This window comes from Pavona decussata, unplaced genomic scaffold (genome assembly GCF_977016875.1).
Source record: "Pavona decussata unplaced genomic scaffold, jaPavDecu1.1 SCAFFOLD_94, whole genome shotgun sequence".
In the NCBI taxonomy this organism is placed as follows: domain Eukaryota; kingdom Metazoa; phylum Cnidaria; class Anthozoa; order Scleractinia; family Agariciidae; genus Pavona; species Pavona decussata.
The window spans coordinates 1582058-1603043 of NW_028145511.1; the positions used below are offsets into that span (position 1 = coordinate 1582058).

Sequence of the window (20986 nt, forward strand, 5' to 3'; positions counted from 1 at the left end):
ATTCTTATTCGAGAGAACAATAGGTGTTAAACACCTATGTTATTTACTTGACGGTTACAAAGGCTGCGATATTTCCTAAACTGATCGAGATCTACTTTACTGAGAAATGTCCCGTAACAAAACTATCAAAAATTAACGGACCAGTCAGAGCATTTTCCTGTCATGGATTGCTTAGATGTCATCTCACATTCCCATGGTCCCTCGCGCTTCGCGTACGTTCTAATGCGAAGGGCCTGTGAATGAGACAGGGTAAAAACATTCTCTACCCCAGACCTCTTTTCCTTTTGCGCATGAGTGACTGGGCGGAGTCAAGCCAAAGGCTCTTGTGTCGAGATTGTGTAAGAAACTTTGCTCCATATTGCTTACTACGACCTCCAGTAGGCCACAACAATAGACTGCTTCAAGCGTAAAACGAATTTCGCTTTTATTCTCCTCTGCCTTTCAACTTCAAAGTTGTTGAAAGTGGAAATATGTAAAAACCATCTCGACCTCAAAACAATTCCACGACGACCTCGCACAAATCAAAATGCCACGACTTAGTTGAACTTGAAGGTGCATAAAGAAGAATGTACGATCTTTAAGAGAATTCTGCATTTTAATAGCAAAGCAAGCGAAGTGACCGCGGTGCAATCAGCAAAGGCAATAACCAAAGTACCACTCGTTTAGGAAAGGACGGTTTAATTCGATTTCATTACTGTTTACACTTGCAAGGTATTTGTTTAGTTCAGGCCTTGCTCTATCTAATGATGTAATAGCGGAATGGGGCGATGATTAATCATACAAAACAAACTGCCATCTGCCTGAGAAAAAGGCGCGGCTGCAGAAGTACTGTGCGCTTACGCGAAAAAACGACAAAATGCTACTGATGACCAGAAACGTATTCTGCAACAACCTCGTTCCCATTCTCGAGGAAGAGAGAGGACCCTGAGAACGAAGTTAATTCTGCAGCCGCTGCTCAGTCAGTTTGCTGGCAACGTACTTGCGCGGCAAGCCTCCTTATTTCTCCGCCTTACCCCAAGCTCAGTGAAACATGACCTATTTTCAGCACCGAGATATTCGTACAAAACACGAACGGTTTCCGATTCTTACCGTACAATTAAAACATTCAACGACCACTCATGAGCGTTCCGATGACGTCATAATGATAGAAAGCCAACGTCAAGTTGCTAAGCAACTTCTACCGAAAACCGTGGGCTCAATCAAATTCCGAACTCAAGAACGGCCATTGCCCTCAGCGTTCGGTACGCCTTGATAAGGTAGCTTTTTTTCGAAATAAAAGCTCTGGAATGTAAACCCTTTTGTGATCTAATGTGGGTTTCATCTTAGTATTAATTCAGATTAGAAACTTTCAAGCCCCTGCTCTTAATCAAAAATTCAAAAATAACTTCTCTTTTCTTTCTTTTCTTAATACCAAGAACGCTAGATGTTATTACTAAATCTGCTGATAAAACACTTAAATTGTACCGTTAACTTTCCACAAAAATAACTCAACGAATTAGTGAACGAAAAATAAATACCATCCCCATTTTTAATGAAACGACAAAGGCATGTTTTTAGATTATTCAACAGAGAACTCGAGTAAATCTTTCACTAAAATGTGTTGCTTCTCCGAAAATGGAAACGAAAATACAAGCAACGCTCAGGGTAGTTTAAAATGTTACTCTTAGAGAATTCATATTAATTTATCGCTATTTTAATATTTAATAAGAAATAATCTCGCTAAATTTATGACGCCTTCTTCGCAACCATTAATCGAGTGATCACGCACCGTTGCGTGGCAACTTGACTAACGGTTTCTCAAAGGACACTAATTTTTCCAACCCCCTGTGGACATTTCGCTCGCTTAATTTAATACAAAGTCTTAGCGGAATTAAAAAATATTTGATGCACCGAAAAATTACCGGCGCAAAATATTAATATTATAATTATTTGTCATGATAACACAACATGTTTTCAAATAGTTGGGTGGCTTGACTCGAGGTCTACCACGTAATACAAGGATTGAAAAAGAGACGTGCTAGTGGACATACAAGAGAAGAAACTATCAAGATAAGCTCCAGATGAAATCCTAAAAAGTAATCAATCAAGCAAACCTCTTGTGGTGCTGTCTATCTTTTACCTTTCCCGCGCTGAAATTTCAAGGAGTTGTTTGCCCTTAATTCTAACAGGCGAACACAACACGAAGGTAAAATAAAAACAGCCTTGCGTTTAACGCGTTCAAAAAAATTGCCCGAAAATGCATAACGTGTACGGTGAACGTTGAAAATTGAACAAATTAGCCTTTCTAAATCTTTCTACGTTATTTTACTTAGTTGCCTAGTAACTGTAGCAGAATTTTTTCGAGGTCTCCTTTCATTTTTTTCACGACAACATCTTTAAGAGGTTGGCCCGTCCTCTTCTCATATTCTGCCTTGATCTGAGCCAAGTCAACCTAAAAATGAGGGAGATAAAATTCAAGTATTTTGAATCGCCATTGCCGCAACGTTTGAGGCAAACAAGAACTGAGTCGACAGGAGTTCAAAATTGTTCATGTGGTTTCAAACTTATCCAATTTGGCCATACAGTACACGAACTTGTCTCGACAGTTGTCCAGAATTTTCTCTTGACTAAATAAAGCATCAACTCTCCCTTCTCTCATTGTAATTTGATCGCGCAAACGATAGCTTCTCCAAGTTGCAACTCTCCTCCTTTAAAGACACGTTTGCTTGACAACAGTTTAGCTTGGAGTTCTGATTGTCGTTGGATGTAAGTAAGTGTTTCGTGGTCGATCAAATTAACTTAGTTTTGGGCTAAAGAAAGAACCACTCCACCCTGCGGTTGAACAGAATTATTCACCCTTTAGCGATAAACACAAAGCATAAGAAAAATTGTGTGAAATGGCGTCAGATAAACACAACTCAGTTGCACTCCGCATGCTGTCTCGTGTTTGTTTCCTAACATTTTTGCCATGAACTTTACATAAGGCAAGAGTACAAATAAAGATTGTTGTTGTTGCGCTCATTGCAAAGTGTGGACGCCCTTGAGCTTGTTCCTGTGTTTACCCTTGTGCTTATCTTACAAGAGTGAACCAGGCTTTGCTTTGATGGTTTACAGTTATTTACTAACCTCTGCTCTCGTCACTAAAACGCGAGTGACGGTTTTACTGTTAGACTTGTCCAGAGCTTTCTCCAACACCTCAGCGAAGTACAGAGGAGGGTTCTGCGCGCAGCGAACTGAAAATACAACAAATAAAAAATCACTATTCCATGCCTTGGGTGGATTTTGGAAATGGCTAAGGAGTAAGTCGACCAAAGTATGAAACTTGTCAATCTGTTTAACTGCAATGGTTTGCGTTAAATTTGATTGATATCAAATGCAAAGCAATATTTCCGGCACTGCTTTGGCGCCATACTCGAATGAACAAACGCAAACCGCAACGCAAAATCTTCTCATAATATTGATTATTTATTTTGATTATTTATATTGATTATTATTATTTTGTGAGTTAGTTTTGGGTATTAACCGAAGAGATTTCGTTAAAATTGTTGCCGCTAAAAGTGGTCGCATACTTACCTTCGAGCAACTCATGAGAAGAGAAAAATCAAAGCTAAAAGGGGAGAGTTTTGAGCTAAACCTTTGCTGCAAAAAAAGCATAAGACGATTAAACTTCCATCAACATTTTCTGTACATTATTCTGTGAGCAAGAAAGCGCGAAACTTTTTCGGGAAAAAGGTTTTCGCGAGTGTTTCCTTGTTTGTGTAGGCATTCAAAGTAAAGACGCACTCACCTATCGCCCTCAAGGCAGCACGAAGATCTCCGCTTAACTGTTCAGTGATGTAGTCTATGATGTCTCTTTTGGCGATCTAACAAATTAAGCAGAAATATTTAGTTCAAAAAACTAAAAAGGTGTTGTAATAATACGATTATCTTTGAGTGCTGCCGATTTGAAATGTTCAATTCAATCGCTGGGGTCGTCTTTGTCGTACTTTCGTGCCTAGAGGCGGCCATGTTGGAAGTACAACACAATACAAAATATTTGCAAAACCATAAATTTTGTTTTCCCATCTGAAAATCATTGTTATTGGTTTGTTCCTCCAGTATGGCCGCTGTGAAAACCCTCTGATATACTTGTGTGATGCTTTCAACAAATTTGAAAATCACAGTGAAAAAAAAAAGAATTTGTCCCAAAGTTTTAAGACGTTATTAAAGCAGTTATTTGTCCGTCTAAGTACAAAAAAGTCGAAGAAGCAAAATATCCAAACTTTGACGTAATATATCAAACACGAGGAAAAGTGTTTCAACCGATTTCCAAACACCGAAAAAACGAGGCGCAGACGAGTTTTCTTAACCAACGTCGAGGAAATGGAAATGAAACACCCTTTCGAGTGTTCGATATAGCTTCTCAAACCATTAACACTTCTTGGAAAAAATCAAGGCAAATGTTCACGAAATTTTATGATAATTAGGATCACATTTCCAAACCTCCTTCACGGTAGTGATTTTCTTTAGTTTTCTCTTCATGAATCATTAATACGTTTGAGTGTAGTCTAGAGAGGTAAGTTACCTTTCTTAACAAAATCGAAAGGCACTTTCAAACCTGCCAGTGTTAGTTCAACGTGAAATATTCCACAGAAAATGTCAATACTCACGCTTTTGTAGGCGTCAAAAGTCGCTCGTAGCTGTGCGTAGTTTCTTGTTGTTAGTATTTCAACAAACACTGCCTTGTCTGTCCCCTTCTTCCCTTGTCCAGCCTGAAAGTGTACGAACAGCGTGACTTAAGACACATCGTCAATACTCGGAAAAAGCTACACTCACTAAAACTCACAACAGGACAGACAGCTTGTGTTACACTGCTAACCTCGTAAAGTTTCTTGGCTTCCTGAGCAGCAAGCTCCGTGTTAATCTTCTGTGAGCTATCTCGATTTTTCTGGTAAAAGAAATCAGTGAAATCCCACCAGGTCAGTTTAATTGGTACCACTGGTCCACGACTTGAGAATGCAGTGGTAATTTGCGGCAATTTTTCCAAAGTGTACCAGTGGTTATCCTGTGTGACAGTGGCACAGACGGGGGAGGGGACGGACAACACTCCCTCAGGGGTTGGGTTTGGACCGTTGGCCAAGCTCTTTTCTTATGTTCCACTTCTTCCCACCCCTTCCCCCTCCCCCAACTATTTGCAGGCTAATTAGTGCAACTAACCCACGACTAGCATGTTACTCATGTTTCTGACGTTCAGAGAGGGGGCGAGGGACGCAAAAAAAAAATGGAGGGGGAGGGGGTCATCTAGGCTTGAGGCAAGTTGATTTCATATAAATATGCGAAACATGAGCGAGAATTCCGACTGGACTGCACGAAAAAGGGCTTTTGAGAAAGTTTAGGGCTCATTTCACCTCTATGGGTCTATGGGCATATGACAAATTAAGAAAATGACCAGCCCCCTGTTTGCTTGATGGTAGGTTGGTAGAGAACTGCACAGTGTCGCAGAGGTTCGAATTTCGTTCAAGTCTGAATGTTTTAAAGCCTTTCTTTTCGCAACTGCTCAAGTTGTGTACATAACTGCGACGGTCTCTCATTTATTCATGTTCATATATACACATTTCTAGACTGCAACACAGTCGTAGTTTTTGCACTGGTCTGTCGTACGTACGAATGTGCGCGTCCTTCAAACAAAAGAGCTGGAGCGAGTGTTTAAACGAAGAGTGGGACTGGGGAGGCTCGCGCGCGAAGATCCACGCTTTCAGTGCTAAGAGACTATGAGGTAAGAGAGCGAATCCCTGTGCCCCATGATAATTATTTTCAATCTTTTTTTAGTTCGCGCCATGCTATTTTGGAAAATTATAATCCGCCACTGAGTTTAAAATTAAATGACGTCACTCTAACTGACCAATAAGATGTCGACATTAAAATAGCAATGCAAACAAAAATAGATTGAAAAAAATTTTCATAGGAAGAGGGGAATGTGTGGGGGATTCGCTCTCTTACCTCATAGTCTCTTGTCAGTGCTTTGCGCTTTTCGAAAAAAAAAAAAAGGGAGAAATAACGACTGTTTTATAGTCTAATGTATTTCATACATTCACTTTAATTTACGCACCTCTATCAGGTTCATTAGCGTGGTTCGAAACTCTGCAGCTGTATCTTCTTTGACTTTTTTCACAACATCTTTACCACTATATACTGCATACACAAAAAACAAAAATGATCCGTTAAAATGTGGGTGGATTTGAATTAAAACGCTACGAGTGTGCAAAAAAAAAAAAAAAACACAAGAAAACAGAAGTTAAACACAGCTGCTTACCTCGTGTGTAGGCAGACTTTATAACTTGGATTTCCTGTTACAAACAATGAAATATTTATTGTTTGTGTTCAATGATTAACAAAGGCAATGAAACAGTTTGAAAATCTTTTCAAATACAACAAAACACACCTCGTAACTGCGTGAGCTTAAAATCTCTATAAGAACTTGCTCGTCAGTTCCGATACCCTGTCAAATGGAAAAAAATATTTCAAATTTTAAAACAGTGGTTAAAAATATTTGGCTCTGTTTTAAAATAATAATAAAAAAATTATTTGCATCAAAATCAGAGCTAAGAAAAGCCACTTTCGATTTAACTATTTGCTTTGGTTTGCATACTTGTTATGCTGTAGATTTCATCGTATAAAATACATCTTTCTTAACAGCCACGCGTGATTGTAACCTGTCTCGAAGAGGAAATGAGAGATGATGGGGCGTGGACAAGCACTAGGCACAACTCTCGAAAGGATTTTGAGATCTTGGCAGATCAAGCAACCACAATTTCAGTTTATATATTTCATACCAAAAATCTCCAATTGAAGGACACTGTGATAGCTGGGTTTCGCTATTCAAGGAGACGAGTGAACGAACTTACCGACATAGCATCGTGGAGAGAGATGGCATCATAAGATTCCGGCACCATCATCAAACCAAGGATGGCATCCTCAAACTTTCCACTCAGTTCTGATTTTAAGTCATCATTGAGGTTCTACAAAACCAATTTGACAATGTTAAAAATATCCAAGAATTGCATGACAGAAAAGTACACAAAATATACAAAACTTCGAACGACATCCCCCCCCCCCCCCCCTCCAACAGCAAATGATTTAGTCTCTGCCTATGCATGTATAGTACAAATACTGTATGATACCAAACTCTAACTTGCCATGCGTTTGTTTATATTTAGTAACAGTCTCTTGCTGCTGTTCTACAATTCCATAATCAAGCATTGCATCACCAATAAAATTGCACAGCAATCCTGGGTAAGTAGTCCTCAAAATATTTGGTTGGTGTGTATGCCCAGTTTTCCGAACCCTGACCCTATTTCAGGCCAACGTGTGGGTCATTTTCCAGCACCCCTTTTCAGACCCCAACTCTAAAATTCATACCAATTTTCAGACCTGGGTCCCGTTTCTCGAAAGTCCCGTAACTTTTCGGGCCCCAAATCAAATATTCAAATCAAAATCTAAAGAATAAAAGCGAGGGTCCTAGCTAACAAATCAGTCCATTTTGTTTTGGTAACTGATAGTTTTATCATATTATCTGCAAAACTATTGAAACCTCGATCTTGAATGTAAACAACAACAGCTTTCTGGCCCAGTTAATTATCGGGACGTTCGAGAAACGGGCCCCTGGTCTCTAAAATCCATACCCATTTTCAGACCAAAAAGGTTCAAAAACCAAAAACCAAACCCTACAGGTGTGGGGCAGGGAGAAACACATGCAAATTTCATTCCACCAATCATCAAAACCATTCCTCAGCTTTTATATGATTAAGTCTCTGTATCAAACTCTGACAGAGATCCTCTACCTTGCTATACTTTTGCTGATATTTAGCCGCTATCTCTTGTCGCTGTTTGTTGGTGCGCGCTCCAAGAATTGCCACAATGGCATCCTTGTCACTTCCTAAGAGAAAACAGAATGTCAATGTGTTAATCAAACAAGCCTCAATGAGAACATACAAATTTTCTTATCAGACTTTCGCATACATCAGCATATATTAATATGGATTAATTCAAAATTCAAACAAACAAAGTGCTCAAGGGGTACGCGTTTAAGGGTGCTCCACTTTCCCACCATTTTAGAATGTAGAGGGAATTGTTTTCCTCGTTTTTGATTTCAACTGGTAAAACAAAAGTTTGTAGTGCTCTTAAAACACTCAGTCAACAGTCCATTATGTTGAAAATCTGTTTGGACGGCCTCAATCACCTCAGAAATACGTATTGAATTGTCAGGAAAAACTAGCCTTTTCTTTGGTGTTTAGTCATCTACAACTCTGGTAGCGTGGATAAATTAATTCCTTTTGTTTTTGAAGAGAAGAAGCATTTCATTAGGAAATCGAAAAAAGGCCAGAAAGGGAACAGCAGCTTGCAAATTCAAGCAATGATCTGCTCCCTGAAAGTTTCTGTTGCTCGACAAATGAGCTAAAAAATCTGAAGAGATCAAATATCTCTTTCAAAGATCTGAAAACAAGAACGTTTTTTTTTTCTCTCTCACCATATCCCTGCATAGCCTTCTTTAATGCCTCTGCATCTTTTGCTGGGTCAAAATTCTCTGCTGGTTTTAGCGTTCCATGAAACTCAGGCTAAAAAAATGGAGCAAAAATGTATCAAGCACAAGTCAAAACAGAAATGGCTGCCACATGGTGCTGAAAACTGCTGCAAAAATTAATTCATTCCGACCATAAGAAACCACAAACAACAACAGCCTCTGACGGAAGGTGATAGTGAAATCCTTGGATGCCTTGAAATGCAGGATGACGATTGACATGAGTAGAACATTTATTACAGTGCAACAAAAACCCAACCGGGACCACCCAACATCGATCAGCCAATCGCAGGTGACGTTTACAACAAAGGAGTCTGGCTTTGGTAATTTGTAAACCAATTAAAAACGAGAACATTTCAAAGTGTCGGTTTTCCAGTGGCCCCGGTTGAGTTTGTTGCACTGTAAGATACTGTATGATGCAGAATGACACTTGTTTCAAAGGTCTTCTTTTGACGTGACCAAAATTAACTCTATACAAAAATGTCTCTAGATGTCTTCGCACAGGGAAATAATTTTGTAAGTCTGGGATAACCCATTAGGAGTACAGTCAACTCTCTCATAGCAACCACTTCTTGTAAGCGACCACCTCCCGTAAGCAGCCACTTCAAAAACAACCGTTTTGTTTCTCAGTTAAATACTGTTTCAAGAGCTCTCTCATAAGCAACCACCACTCAAATTTCTTAAGAGACCGTGACCACTTTTCAGGCCAGATATTACACATTCCTTTGTTTTCTGTTTCCGGTAAGCGACCACCCAACATAATCACGTATGATCGTTAGTAAATCATTACTAAGAAGTGACAAAAGTTCAATTTTTAATGTTGTTACCCAGGACTGCTGACAGATAATAACAGTTTACACCTCCTGTAAGCGACCACTTTGTCGTCCCAAGGGCGGTTGCTTACGATGCAGTTGACTGTACATTATTCCAGACAAAGCCCTCTTTTCAATGCACTTTTCCTCATGATCAAATGGCCCACAATGCCCAAGGGAAGTGAGTTAAATTAACAATGTTGTAACATTCCCCCATTTTTAATTACTGCTCAAGGCTGTTGCCTAAGATAAATTTTCAAGGAGCCCACAAGGCCAAAGGCCGAGAAGTTAGAAGGCCAACATGTGAAGTGTTAGGTGCTGCTGCAAAAAATTTAGGCATCCAGAGCATTTTCTTGGGTGTCTCAGGCTACTGGGCTCCTGTTTGGTAAACAGCCTTGCTGCTACAACTGTTTCACAAGACTGTAGGCATTCCAGGGTGAGAAAGGGAACGTGTCTCTAGAGTTTTTGCGCCACAACTCAGAATATGGTTAGACAAGACAGTGTGTGCAAACGAACGAGTGTCTTAGCCAGCTGGCTTTACTTACTTTGATATCACTGGGGAGAACGCAGGGCTTGACGGGGCTTAAAGCTGTCTGTTAAACATGAAAGCAATGTGACGCATGCGTTATTAGCTGGATTAAATTTATTTCATCATAATTTCATGCACCTCAACAGTTCATGGTCTGATACATCAAGGATGTGATCTTGGCCTGTGATGCTCAATTTAACCATTACAAGTCATTGGAATTAATTAAACAAATTTTATATCTGACAATGGTGGGTATTTTTATTCCATTTATCTAGAATGTAAATGATAAATATTATGGTTTGAATGAAATTTAAAATGCAATTTGTAAAACATAAAAAACTTTGTTCTGAAATGATCATGTTTTAAACTTCACCATGTGGGTTTAAATCTGGGGAATGCAAAACCTAAGGGTTCTACAACAATGATAGTTTAATTGCAAATCCAAAATCATTAATCAATGCAAAAAGTTTACCCAATTTATTTTCTCCCAGATTAAAATTTGACCACTATGGCTCTCAGTCAAATTAAAAAAAAATAATAATGTGTTGATTTTAAGAATATTTCAATAAGAACTAACATCGTTTTACATCGATAGAGTGTTGCTGATTATAACTTAGATTTATCTCAGTATAGCTTTAGTCTATGCACTTGAATATTATAAAAAAATAAGTTCAATTCATTTATTGAAGTTTCCACATTTGTTTTAATACTTTACTTTAAAACATTACAACAAATTTATAAAAACAAATACATGTATAAACAAAAAATTATTATTCCCTTAGCCTTATATACAGTATAGAATGTATTCATATTATATCAATAAACTTTCTTTTAAATGTATCACATGCTGATTTAATGATGTTGTTTAAGCTATTCATAGTGCCTGCGTTGTAAGTGATAACGGAGGGGTGTATGGATTTTTTCCTTTGTTTTCCTCTAACCACCTCCCCCCCCCCCTCCCCGCCTCCCTAACCCAACAGGCTATGGTACTCACATCAGTCATGGCATCTACCATATCTTTTTCTATCTGTTGTGATTTTGTCATTTCCTGTACGTGACATAAAACACCAACAAATTAACAACAATGCTCTAACTTAAAGGGGAAGTATCACACAAATTTGCTGTCATTTCAAAACCCAAAAATGTTTGTCTTTCAATAGAAACAACGAAATAATTGTCAAGTTTGTTATAAATTATCACCCCAGTACAATAAAATTGTCGATTAGTGCCTCTGGCCAGAGACACAGTAGGCCGGTACGGATTGAAACTTGAAAAATGTTAGGCTACTGTTTTTCAAGTTCTTGCATTTTTTTTTCCAACATGTCCTAGAACAGATCACGAGTTGTTCCTTTCAAGAATTGATTCTAGAATTATTTGGCAGCTGATTGAAGGTCTTATTTCATCATTTTTAACAAAAGATATCAAAAACCCCATGATACTTCCCCTATAAGATTTCATAAAATGCAAAACGAACTGTTAGAAACAACACTGGTAACGTGTTTTTAGAACTGATAAAACTCAAACAGAAGTCACATATTTTTCATTAATGACTTCAAAAAGGCTGGTGATTTCCTATGAAATAAATTTACATTATTCAGCCGATTTAGTTCTTGAAGAAAGGGAAAAAAATAATAATAATAAACAAGAAATCTCTATGCACATATTTTACTGAATAAAAAGACACCCTATTTTTTCAATTTTTGGCTTCAAGCCACACTTCAATCCAGCAGACATTTTAGTGGTCAGGAAATGTTTGAATGAGCCACGATACTTACAGCTTCCACAGAAATTGATTTCCTTTTCAGCTCTGTGTATTCAACTTCCAAAGCTTTGTTTTGTTTCTCAAGTTTTTCTCTAGCAGTTTTTAGACCCTAAAAGAACAATAAATAATTTGTCTTATGTAAGTTGCTCTCAACAAGATATAATACTTACCAAAAATTTCACAAACTTGGAAGGGACTTAAATCAAGCACAGATCTCTCCTTAAGCCACAATTCACAAACTCAAATGTTTTATAAAATTATTACATTTTCACTTGCTCATTGATCATCTGTCAGTGCAAACTTACAAATGACCAGCTCCCAGTTTAAGGGGGCTTGAACCCAGATAATAGGGACCTTAAGCAGTGATGAAGACGACGTCAACGAGAATGTCAGAAAACAATAGTTTTAATTAGCAAAACACTGGCTCTGCAAATGCATTATACACTTTGGTACATTTCTTTGTCGTCCTCTGGAAAACAATAACATGAAATGGCCAAATTTAGATTTTATGGAGAATGTGAATGCATGATGATTAATTTTCCTTTCTCTTTCTCAACGTTAAAGGCACCCTTACGACATTAGCTCCTCAATAGTTCGGCCACATTCAGAAGGCGCAAAGGTAATTTTGTACGTTCCCTTTACGGCGCCAGCGGCATCGTCTCTGCTTAAGGTCCCTAATGCAATTTTCTTTTCACTGGGTTATACTTAACATACATTACTACACACTTACATCAATCTCTACTTGCTGCTGTGAGATCTTTCGTTGAGCCTGGATAGGGAGAAACGTTTGGTGTTGAGTTCCATGCATGAGGCAAATAAATACATCTCAACTGCAATAAGGGAATCTTTTTGTTAAACTTTTTCAACAGAATCAAACTTTAACAGAACACAACAAAAATCTGAACCAGAAGAAGTGGTCAATATATATCATCTACAAAAATGCATCACATCTGTGAATTTACAGTGCAATGTGCCTTACCATGGCCACCCAACAAACTTTTCAGGATGCGCTAATTTGATTTACGATCACGCCTCCTTGCAAAGTCCAACAGGCAAGTGACGCAACAACCAATTGTTGAAAACATGTCGTTTTGTATTTTATGAACAAGGAGGAAGATAACCTGATTGGCTAACTTGTAAAAAAAATTTGTTGGGTGGCCACGTTAAGGCGCGTCGCACTGTAAAAATGTGCTTAGCTGTTGTAAACAACTCATCTTTCACCTTAGAGGTAAAACTAATTTTTAACACTTTCTCCTACAGCACAGTCCAGGAAGAAAAAGGTGCAAAGGAGCCAGAAAGTCAGAAAAACTTAAGTTGTTTAAAAGTAGCTGTCTGAATGATCCGTGGCAAGGAAGTCCATTTTGCAAGTGAACTTCTGCGAGCAACATTCAGATAAAGTTCTTTATCCCGTGCGTATAGCCACAGAACTACGCAAACAGCATCTGCAGCTAAGTTCACGGGAATTGTAACAAAAACAAATGGAAATTTCAAATGTTACACCCTATAATAATAAATTTATTATTGAAGGGTTTGCAGCAAAGGGGGTGTAAATCGCTTTGGCCAAGAAAACTAGAAGAATTCTCCAAACTTACCCAGTTTCAGCCTGCACCAAACCACTAAATACTTATAACTTTAAAAGGCTAATTTTTTCCAGTATTTTGCCTCTGCTTTAATGGAGTGGTAGTTTAAAATGATGAAATTCCTTTGAAATTCAGCCATTAAATACAGATCCACAATTAACGCATAAAGTGTACAGTGAATGCTAAAAAAAGGCAAGTTTGACGCATTTTACACTTCAGCACACAAATTACTATTTAGTGATAGTTCACCTCTTCCAGCTGTTTGTCATCTTTGTCTTTATCTTTCTGCACGAAAATTAATAAATAAGTGGTCAAAAAACAAAAAAAGTATGTTTTGGAAAATGCAGTGAGTAAACTACAGGCCCGCTAGTCTTTTAACAGGAAATATAATAGAAGAACCCCTTGGAAAAGGAGTCAGAAGGCTGTAAGAGGCCATAATTTCCTGACAGTGGCAAGTGAGGGGATGACTTCCAAATCAAGGGATTGGAAACCAGAGAGAAGGAGATGGGACTTGGAAGAAATATGAAAAGTGTGAATGTCTTATGCCACCCCCCCCCCCCCCTCCATCCCCCACTCCTGTGACCCCACCCAAAGCTTTTCCTCAAAGAAAAGAAAGTAGCTTGCACAAAAGGGAGCTTACAGGGACATGTTCAATACAACTTTGTAAGGATGATGAAGCAACTCTCCTCTGAATGGAATGCTAGTCCACTCAAACTAACAATTTTCATTACCCATTCATTAATACACTTAATTATCTTCTCCCCGAAAGGGGCTTTTCAGGCATAATGAAACGGGAAGAGACACAATTCAAATACAACATAACATCAATGGTTAAGAATGCAAGCTGGCAGGAGGCAGACCAGCTGGCTATTTTCAAGTGTGGCCAAGGAGTTGAACTTGGGGCTACCAAGAAACAACTCCAGCTGGCAGTCCGAGCGGGTCACCCCAACCACTCGACCATGCTGCCTTCCCTTTGCCTGGTTTAAGAGAAAGACAATGATGATTGCCTTTTCTTGCTTAAGCAAACAACATAACAGCAGACAACAAGACTCCAACCATCAGCTTTCTGGAAGAACATGCAAACTGCTCACCACTAGACTTATGTGTCTCCAACCCACACACAACACCACACTTCTTGTGAGACAGAACAAATTATCAACATGCAAGTTATTCGTTTTACCACCTTACACATACTACTGATGCATTCAAAATTATCATTGCATGAAAAAGTGACAGATTTTAAATTACATTTAACAAAGTTAACTGATAATAATTATTTCACAGGTTAGGAATTTAAATACATTCTTTACTTAAAAGGTGGAAAATTAACAGTTTTAATTTCAATGGTTTTCTTATGTTAAAAATACTGCTAATGAATGTACAAACCTTAGATTTGACTTTATTGAATGCTCCCTTCAGACCTTTCTTTTTCTTGTCAGGGCTGCTATTTAAGCTGTCAAGTGACTCCTACATTTGGGTTTATTGTTTAACAGTTAGGTTAAATTTTAACTATAATGACTTATGGCACAACAATATTAGATTCTTAAAGTGATGATGTCAAAAAAACTAAATTTATGAAATTCTGGGATTTGCAGAGATTCTGAAAGAGCATGATGAAAAATGCCAACTTATTGCAATTTGGGAGTGAGATATTGGCTCATTTCGAACTGAAGCATAATTAGAAGGATTTGCATGGAGTTTTCAGAGCATAAAGGGCGATTTAGACGGTGTGACTTTGCGGCATGCGACAAGCTTACGACACGAATTGTTTCAAGTAAATCAAACCTACAACATGCGACAGTGGTTAGCAAAAGTTGTACCATCTAAATCGGCCTTAATGGTGCTAATATCTTGCCCCTAAATTGCAATAAGATGCTGATTTTTGGCAAAGAGGCATTTTTCATCATACTCTTCCAAAGATCTTAATAAATCCCATAATTTCCAAAATTCAAATATTTGCGACATCACACCTTTTTTTACTCTATTGCACTACTGTCTTGCCATTTCACTTATTTCAAGACATCTTACGCGCTGAAAATTTCACTTCTTTATAGAGAGCAAAGCTGTGTGTAGAATTTTAAATTATTTAAGAACTTTTGCAAAAAGGTTTTGCAAAACGTTCACATTAAAAAATTATGATGATGCTAAACCATGCACAATGTTTCAGAAGATGAGAAGTTAGTTACTTTGTGCAACTTATGTTTAACCAGCAAGTTAGATTAACCTCCATTGATGAAACAATTCACAGCTGTTTTATTGAAGCCCTCTTTACCAAGAACCCTGGAATGTTTACCAAGAACCCAATGAAACCAATGTTTAAGAAGATAAGAAGTTAGTTACTTTGTGCAACTTATGTTTAACCAGCAAGTTAGATTTAATCCAGTGATGGAACAACTCACAGCTATTTTATTGAAGCCTTTTTGCAAAGAACCCTTTCCCTTTAAAGTGCCAATACACTGAAGCAATTTTAAAGACTGCACTATTAAACACTAACCTGAGATATTCCCAGATCATTATTAGCCTTGGCAAGGGCTTCCTCAAGCGATGCCACTTTTCTCTTTAGTTCTTCCTCTGATGCCTGTACTGTCTCAAGTTCAGTTTTTGATGCCTTCAATTCATTGTCTCGATCAGCTAATTCCTTTGCTGCATTTTCTAACTGCTTCTTACACTTTATCATGTCTTTCTCGGTGGCTTCTAACTTTGAAATTGTATCGCTGAGTTCCTTTTCCTGTGCCCTAAGCACTTCTAGCTCTTTTTCAAGTTCTTTGATTTTATCTGTATCTTCTGAAACTGTGGATTTTTCAAGCTGCTCTTGCAATTCAGTAAACCGTTGCTTTGCTTCCATCTCTGCTGCTCTAGCCTGCTTGAGATGTTCTTCTAATGTTGCTATTGTGTCCAGCTGAGAGGAAGCTGACTCTGTTGTCTTTTGAAGATCTCCCTCCAAAGATGATATTCTGTCATTGGCCTAAAAAAACAACAACATTGGTTTAACAGTTTGTAAAAGGGTGTCACTATACTCTATGTCAGAAGCTTTAAAGCATTTGGCTTATGAGTCTAAAAAAAATAAAATAGAGAATTCAAGAAAACCAAAACTATCGCAAACACAGAAACCTTTATCCTTTTACCTCTAATATCAAAGAACAAATTTTCCTGTCTTGTCCCCCTTTAGAATCAAATTGAAATTGCACCCCATGTGATTCAGTGAAACTATCCGTCTCATACGCTTTAGTAAAATAATTGCTCTTTTAACCTTCACAGAGGAAGGAAACAAAATTGAGAAGTGTTTTACAGCTGAATTCTAAATAAGCTACTTTATCTTGTGTGCTACCTCTTTAAGTTCTCTTTGCGTCCGTTCCACAATCTTTTGCCAGTTGTCCATCTCAGACTCGACATTGTCTTCCAACTTTCTAAGCAACGACTCCTACAGATTTCGAGAAAGAGACACAAAGTTAAGACCAAGTAAGGAAAGCAGCAATAGACAACAATAACCTAAAATTTGTTCTGTTTGACTGTGTTCTGTATGACCCAGGAAGAATGATAACTAATAACAAACTGAATTTCTGGACTAACCGTCTCTTGTAGTGTGACTTTGTAGTGCGCACATTCAGCAACCAAGGTGTCTTTCTGTGCTTGAACTTCTTCAAACTTTGCGGCAAGATCTTCCGACTAAGGAAGAAGAAAAGAGCAAGTGGAAAAAATTAAGTTTGTACAGCAATATCACTGAATCTCACATAGGAAATCACCCATGGGGTGATGTGGATGAAGATGGTTGCCTACACAAAGCAATTGACTACAAACTGGTTCAATATTTTTAAAGTATTTTGTTAACCATTGTTGCTATAGGGAGATGGTGATTTATGAGGGTGTCTGCAAAAAAAAAAATCAAGTTGTCTCTGTTGCTGTCATTCTTTTTACAACTCTTGATGTCCTTTTACGTTTTTCCACAAATTATCCTACGCTTTTCAAGTCTGTTTTTGTACCCGTTTATGAGCAGTTCCACAAACCCAAATACAGAAATGGAAACTTGCTTTCACTATGCACCAAAGTTGCCTAGTTCACTTGGTTAAGATCCCGTCAAAGAATAATCATCAAAGGTTGGTCATAAAAAAGGGCCTACAAGACTCACACAGATTTAGACACCTATGCACATGGGAATAAACAATTCTGAATGGCTCTTAAAAATAAGGTGATATAGAAGCAACCATGTGAAGCATAACATTACAAACTTAACAAATACTTCACTAACCTCTTTCCTATCATTGGAAGCTTCTGATACTTGTTTCTCAAACTCACCCAGCCAGCTCTTGTACGGCTGAGTAACAAAGATAATGGCATGTAAGCAATACATTATCATTCATTTTGTATGATACTACAAAGTAAGCCGCATCATATTTTGTTAAATATGGCTCAAGCATAATGTAAAAAAAAAAAAAGCAGTCCAATGAAAAGAATTTTGTCTAGTATTACAACAGGGATATGTCAAATTCATGAACATTTGACTCACCAAAGTAGCATCTACCATGACATCTGGGTGGATTTTGCAAAGAGCATTCTGTAAACAAGATAATGACCACTTTAGCAATTATGTTATTTTGAACCACTTAACAAGTATGCACTTCTAGGTATGAACTCCACACTAATTACCTTTGTTGCATTTTGTTCCTCGATTAGTAGTGTCTTGTTCTCATCCTGTCAGTTATAACAAGAAAATGAATGAGTTAAGACTGAAGGAAGGAAGGAAGGAAGGAAGGAAGGAAGGAACACACATGGGAAGCTACAGGGGAGCAAACAAGTGAATGAGCAAAGGACTGAATAAGGGCCAAATAAATAGGGTGGGGGTGAGATGGAGACCCTTAACATTGGGATAAAATTCCTTTCAGGAGGGGCTTGAGGTAACTTTCGCTATGAACAAGCATAATCAGGTGGATGGGATAGAGAAGGTACACCAAAGTTGGACAAAGGTTTTTAGTGGTTAAAAGAAGACACAAATTTGAAAACAAGAAATTGGCCACATTGGAATTTAATGTTTTACAAGATTTACAAATATAATGGATTAACATGCCATTGGGATATCCACCTTGCACTGGCTGATTATAATGCCAGCTTGAACGAGGTCAAGATTGTGGGGAGGGGTGTGGTGAGGGCAATACCTTGACTTTCTGCACGGCGCTCTTCACTTTGTTATTCATGTTCTTCTCCATTTCTGACAATGCATCCATTGCCTTCCAATTCTTCTCTCGTAATTCCTTATGACCACAGAAACAAGGACAATCAACACTTGTCAACGACAGATAACACAATTACATACATGTACCATAAAATTTCAGGGCTTGTATTTGTTGTGGTTTAACATTTTGTTATTTTTCTTGATTTGAAATTGTTCATACCAGTTTAATTTTTATTTTCCTTTCAGCAGTATTCATTAACATAATCTGAGACAAAGAGAAATAAAAATCAAGCTGGTTTGAACATTTTTTTAAAACCAAAAAAAAAAAAACATTTTTGAACCACAACATGTTCATTCAAAGGACTTTTTAGGAGTTTATCCAGGAAGGTCCTATTATCAGTCAGAATTTCTCGTTTCAAAATTGTTGGGTTGAAAACAAATACAACTTAGGAGGTGCCTGTTAGGAGAGGATTCACTATTATACTGTAAAGTTCAAAACAAGTCCACCCAAAACTTAAGTCCTCCCATCCATTGTAAATATAAGCCTGCCACATCTCAGTTGCCAACATCTTTCGCATAATAAGCTCCCCCTGAACATGAGTTTATAGATAATTTAGCATTTCTTCAATAAAATCCATACAATATTGTTGCCACTCTTGCACTTACATTGTTCTTCTCCTTTTGTTGTTGAACCACAGCCTCCATTTTTTTACATTCTTCCTTTTTCTCCTTGAGGTCTGCTTCAAGTTGTTCTATTGTCCCATCCTTCTCCTTGAGCCTGAAAATAAAATCATTATTTTTAGCTTAATGATCTTGTTATCATTTAATAATACAGTCAACTCTTGCCTTGCGGACACCTCACTATTACGGACACCCCGATAATACGGACAGCAGCTAAATACCCGGTGAAAATAGATTACGGACATTTGACTTAAATAAATTCCTGCTATTACGGACTCTCGCTACTAAGGACACTAACTTGTGGTTCCAAGGGTGTCCGCAATAAAGGGAGTTGACTGTAGTGACAAGTGAATAATAAAACTGTCAACCAAGTTTCCCCTGTGGCCATCTATTCAGTAATGGTTATTGGGACTTTCCTACTTCCTTACCCCAGTATGATGTACAGTTTTATTGACAAGGATGTCGGCAATTTCAAAGCCGTCCAATGGTATCTCAATTTTGGTCGAGATACCTGTTACCATCATCTTCTTCTAGGCATGAATGCAAGGTGCAAAATACTACTTATTTCATTTTCATTCAAACTCTAGTACATAGCCCAGCTCAGCTTTATGTAGTTGCGTAAATGTTTGGGCAATGTACATCGAAACTTTGAACGTTTTCTGGGCAATCACACCATCCTGGATATCTACTAAGGCTTTATTTTAGTACCATGTGTTTATGTTTAGATTGAACCAACAGTAAAGTCATGTAACCACAAAGGGCACCACTTACATGTTAGTTTGCCCATTGGCCATGCTATCACTTGCTGCCTGTGAAACAACAAAAACACAAAATTTTTGACAGTTGTTGCAAGTTACAGTGTGTGTGTGTGGAATTCTGTTACAAGATCACAATGTTGAATATTGAACAATGAACGCTGTATTAGGTTAAGGTTTAGTTTATTTCCATGTCTCAAAAACATTACAATAATGTAAACAATTAATAAACAAGAAAAAAATGTGGAGGCTTGTGGATGAAAAACCATCAAAAACGTCATAAAAAGTTACAACACACGTAATCTAGGAACTAAATGTTTACTGAATAGTGCAGCATGCTTCGATAAGATGTAAACAGATGAAGTAATAGTGAAAAGAAACCAAGAAAAGTATAAATTCACATACACACGAAGAAGACCATAAAGAACATATTATCTGAAGAAAAGACGGCAATCAAGAAAATACTGAAAAATTGAAAAAGTTGAAAATTAACAAGGAATAAGTTGAGAGGAAAGAAATCTTACGATTAAATGGTAACGTCTGGATGAGACAAAATAAAGAAGAGTTGTTAATATTGTTATTGGCACAAGGTCATGAATACCTTGGCTGCCTCAAGAGCCTTATTAATCTGAGCCTGAGCAGATTTCTCAGCTTCAGTCAAGGCTTCCATAGCCTTCCAGTTCTTCTTTCGAAGCTCCTGAGTTATAAAAGAACATTTGATTGTAATAAAGCCTTAAAAACACTTTCTGATCATTGTAGGAGAATTTCTTTTAGTCCTTTCCTACGTGGCTCTAGTACTAAGGTGTAAGGATAAAATCATTCAGATGAAGGCTGTTGAGTAATACTTCATGGTGGTTTTTTTCTTAATTCAAGTGAAAGCAATCAAGTGCTGTGTTGGTTCTACCTTTGGAATCCTTAAGTGTGGCCACTCAAATAAATCCAAATGGTTCTTTTCCATTATACTATTTGTTGTCCTGTGTAAGCAGGTTGTAAATTTACATTCATTCTTAAGATAACAGTAGTACTTTAAGGGTTTTTGTACTTCAAAGAAACCTCAAAAAAACACTCAATAAAGCAAAAACTAAAAGAGTGCAATGTTCTCCAGCTTTTCTAAACTGCTGCATTGCTGTGTGGCTTTTAATGATGGCAGAAATTCCAGTCTGC

At 37.7% G+C, this 20986-nt stretch overlaps 1 protein-coding gene across 4 annotated transcripts in view; it reads right to left on the bottom strand.

The window, feature by feature from the left end:
- Positions 1 to 661: 661 nt before the first annotated feature.
- LOC146473315 (uncharacterized) overlaps positions 662 to 20986 on the bottom strand; it is a 33279-nt gene continuing 12954 nt past the window's right edge. Inside the window, exons 13-39 of one of the 4 annotated variants that reach the window (XM_085118534.1) lie at positions 20424 to 20519; positions 19839 to 19876; positions 19053 to 19164; positions 18370 to 18465; positions 17864 to 17908; positions 17724 to 17771; positions 17466 to 17531; positions 16790 to 16885; positions 16548 to 16640; positions 15714 to 16184; positions 14606 to 14686; positions 13469 to 13504; positions 12370 to 12408; positions 11653 to 11748; positions 10872 to 10925; positions 9894 to 9941; positions 8486 to 8573; positions 7800 to 7894; positions 6864 to 6977; positions 6401 to 6457; positions 6272 to 6305; positions 6068 to 6150; positions 4838 to 4906; positions 4629 to 4730; positions 3767 to 3842; positions 3106 to 3212; positions 662 to 2431 (exon numbers count right to left, since the gene is read on the bottom strand). In XM_085118534.1, coding sequence (XP_084974660.1) covers positions 2309 to 2431; positions 3106 to 3212; positions 3767 to 3842; positions 4629 to 4730; positions 4838 to 4906; positions 6068 to 6150; positions 6272 to 6305; positions 6401 to 6457; positions 6864 to 6977; positions 7800 to 7894; positions 8486 to 8573; positions 9894 to 9941; positions 10872 to 10925; positions 11653 to 11748; positions 12370 to 12408; positions 13469 to 13504; positions 14606 to 14686; positions 15714 to 16184; positions 16548 to 16640; positions 16790 to 16885; positions 17466 to 17531; positions 17724 to 17771; positions 17864 to 17908; positions 18370 to 18465; positions 19053 to 19164; positions 19839 to 19876; positions 20424 to 20519 — 2463 coding nt within the window. In that variant the 3' untranslated portion in view covers positions 662 to 2308. The remainder of the gene's footprint in view (positions 2432 to 3105; positions 3213 to 3766; positions 3843 to 4628; positions 4731 to 4837; positions 4907 to 6067; positions 6151 to 6271; positions 6306 to 6400; positions 6458 to 6863; positions 6978 to 7799; positions 7895 to 8485; positions 8574 to 9893; positions 9942 to 10871; positions 10926 to 11652; positions 11749 to 12369; positions 12409 to 13468; positions 13505 to 14605; positions 14687 to 15713; positions 16185 to 16547; positions 16641 to 16789; positions 16886 to 17465; positions 17532 to 17723; positions 17772 to 17863; positions 17909 to 18369; positions 18466 to 19052; positions 19165 to 19838; positions 19877 to 20423; positions 20520 to 20986) is intronic. The other 3 variants (XM_085118537.1, XM_085118536.1, XM_085118535.1) reach the window with 3 other exon arrangements.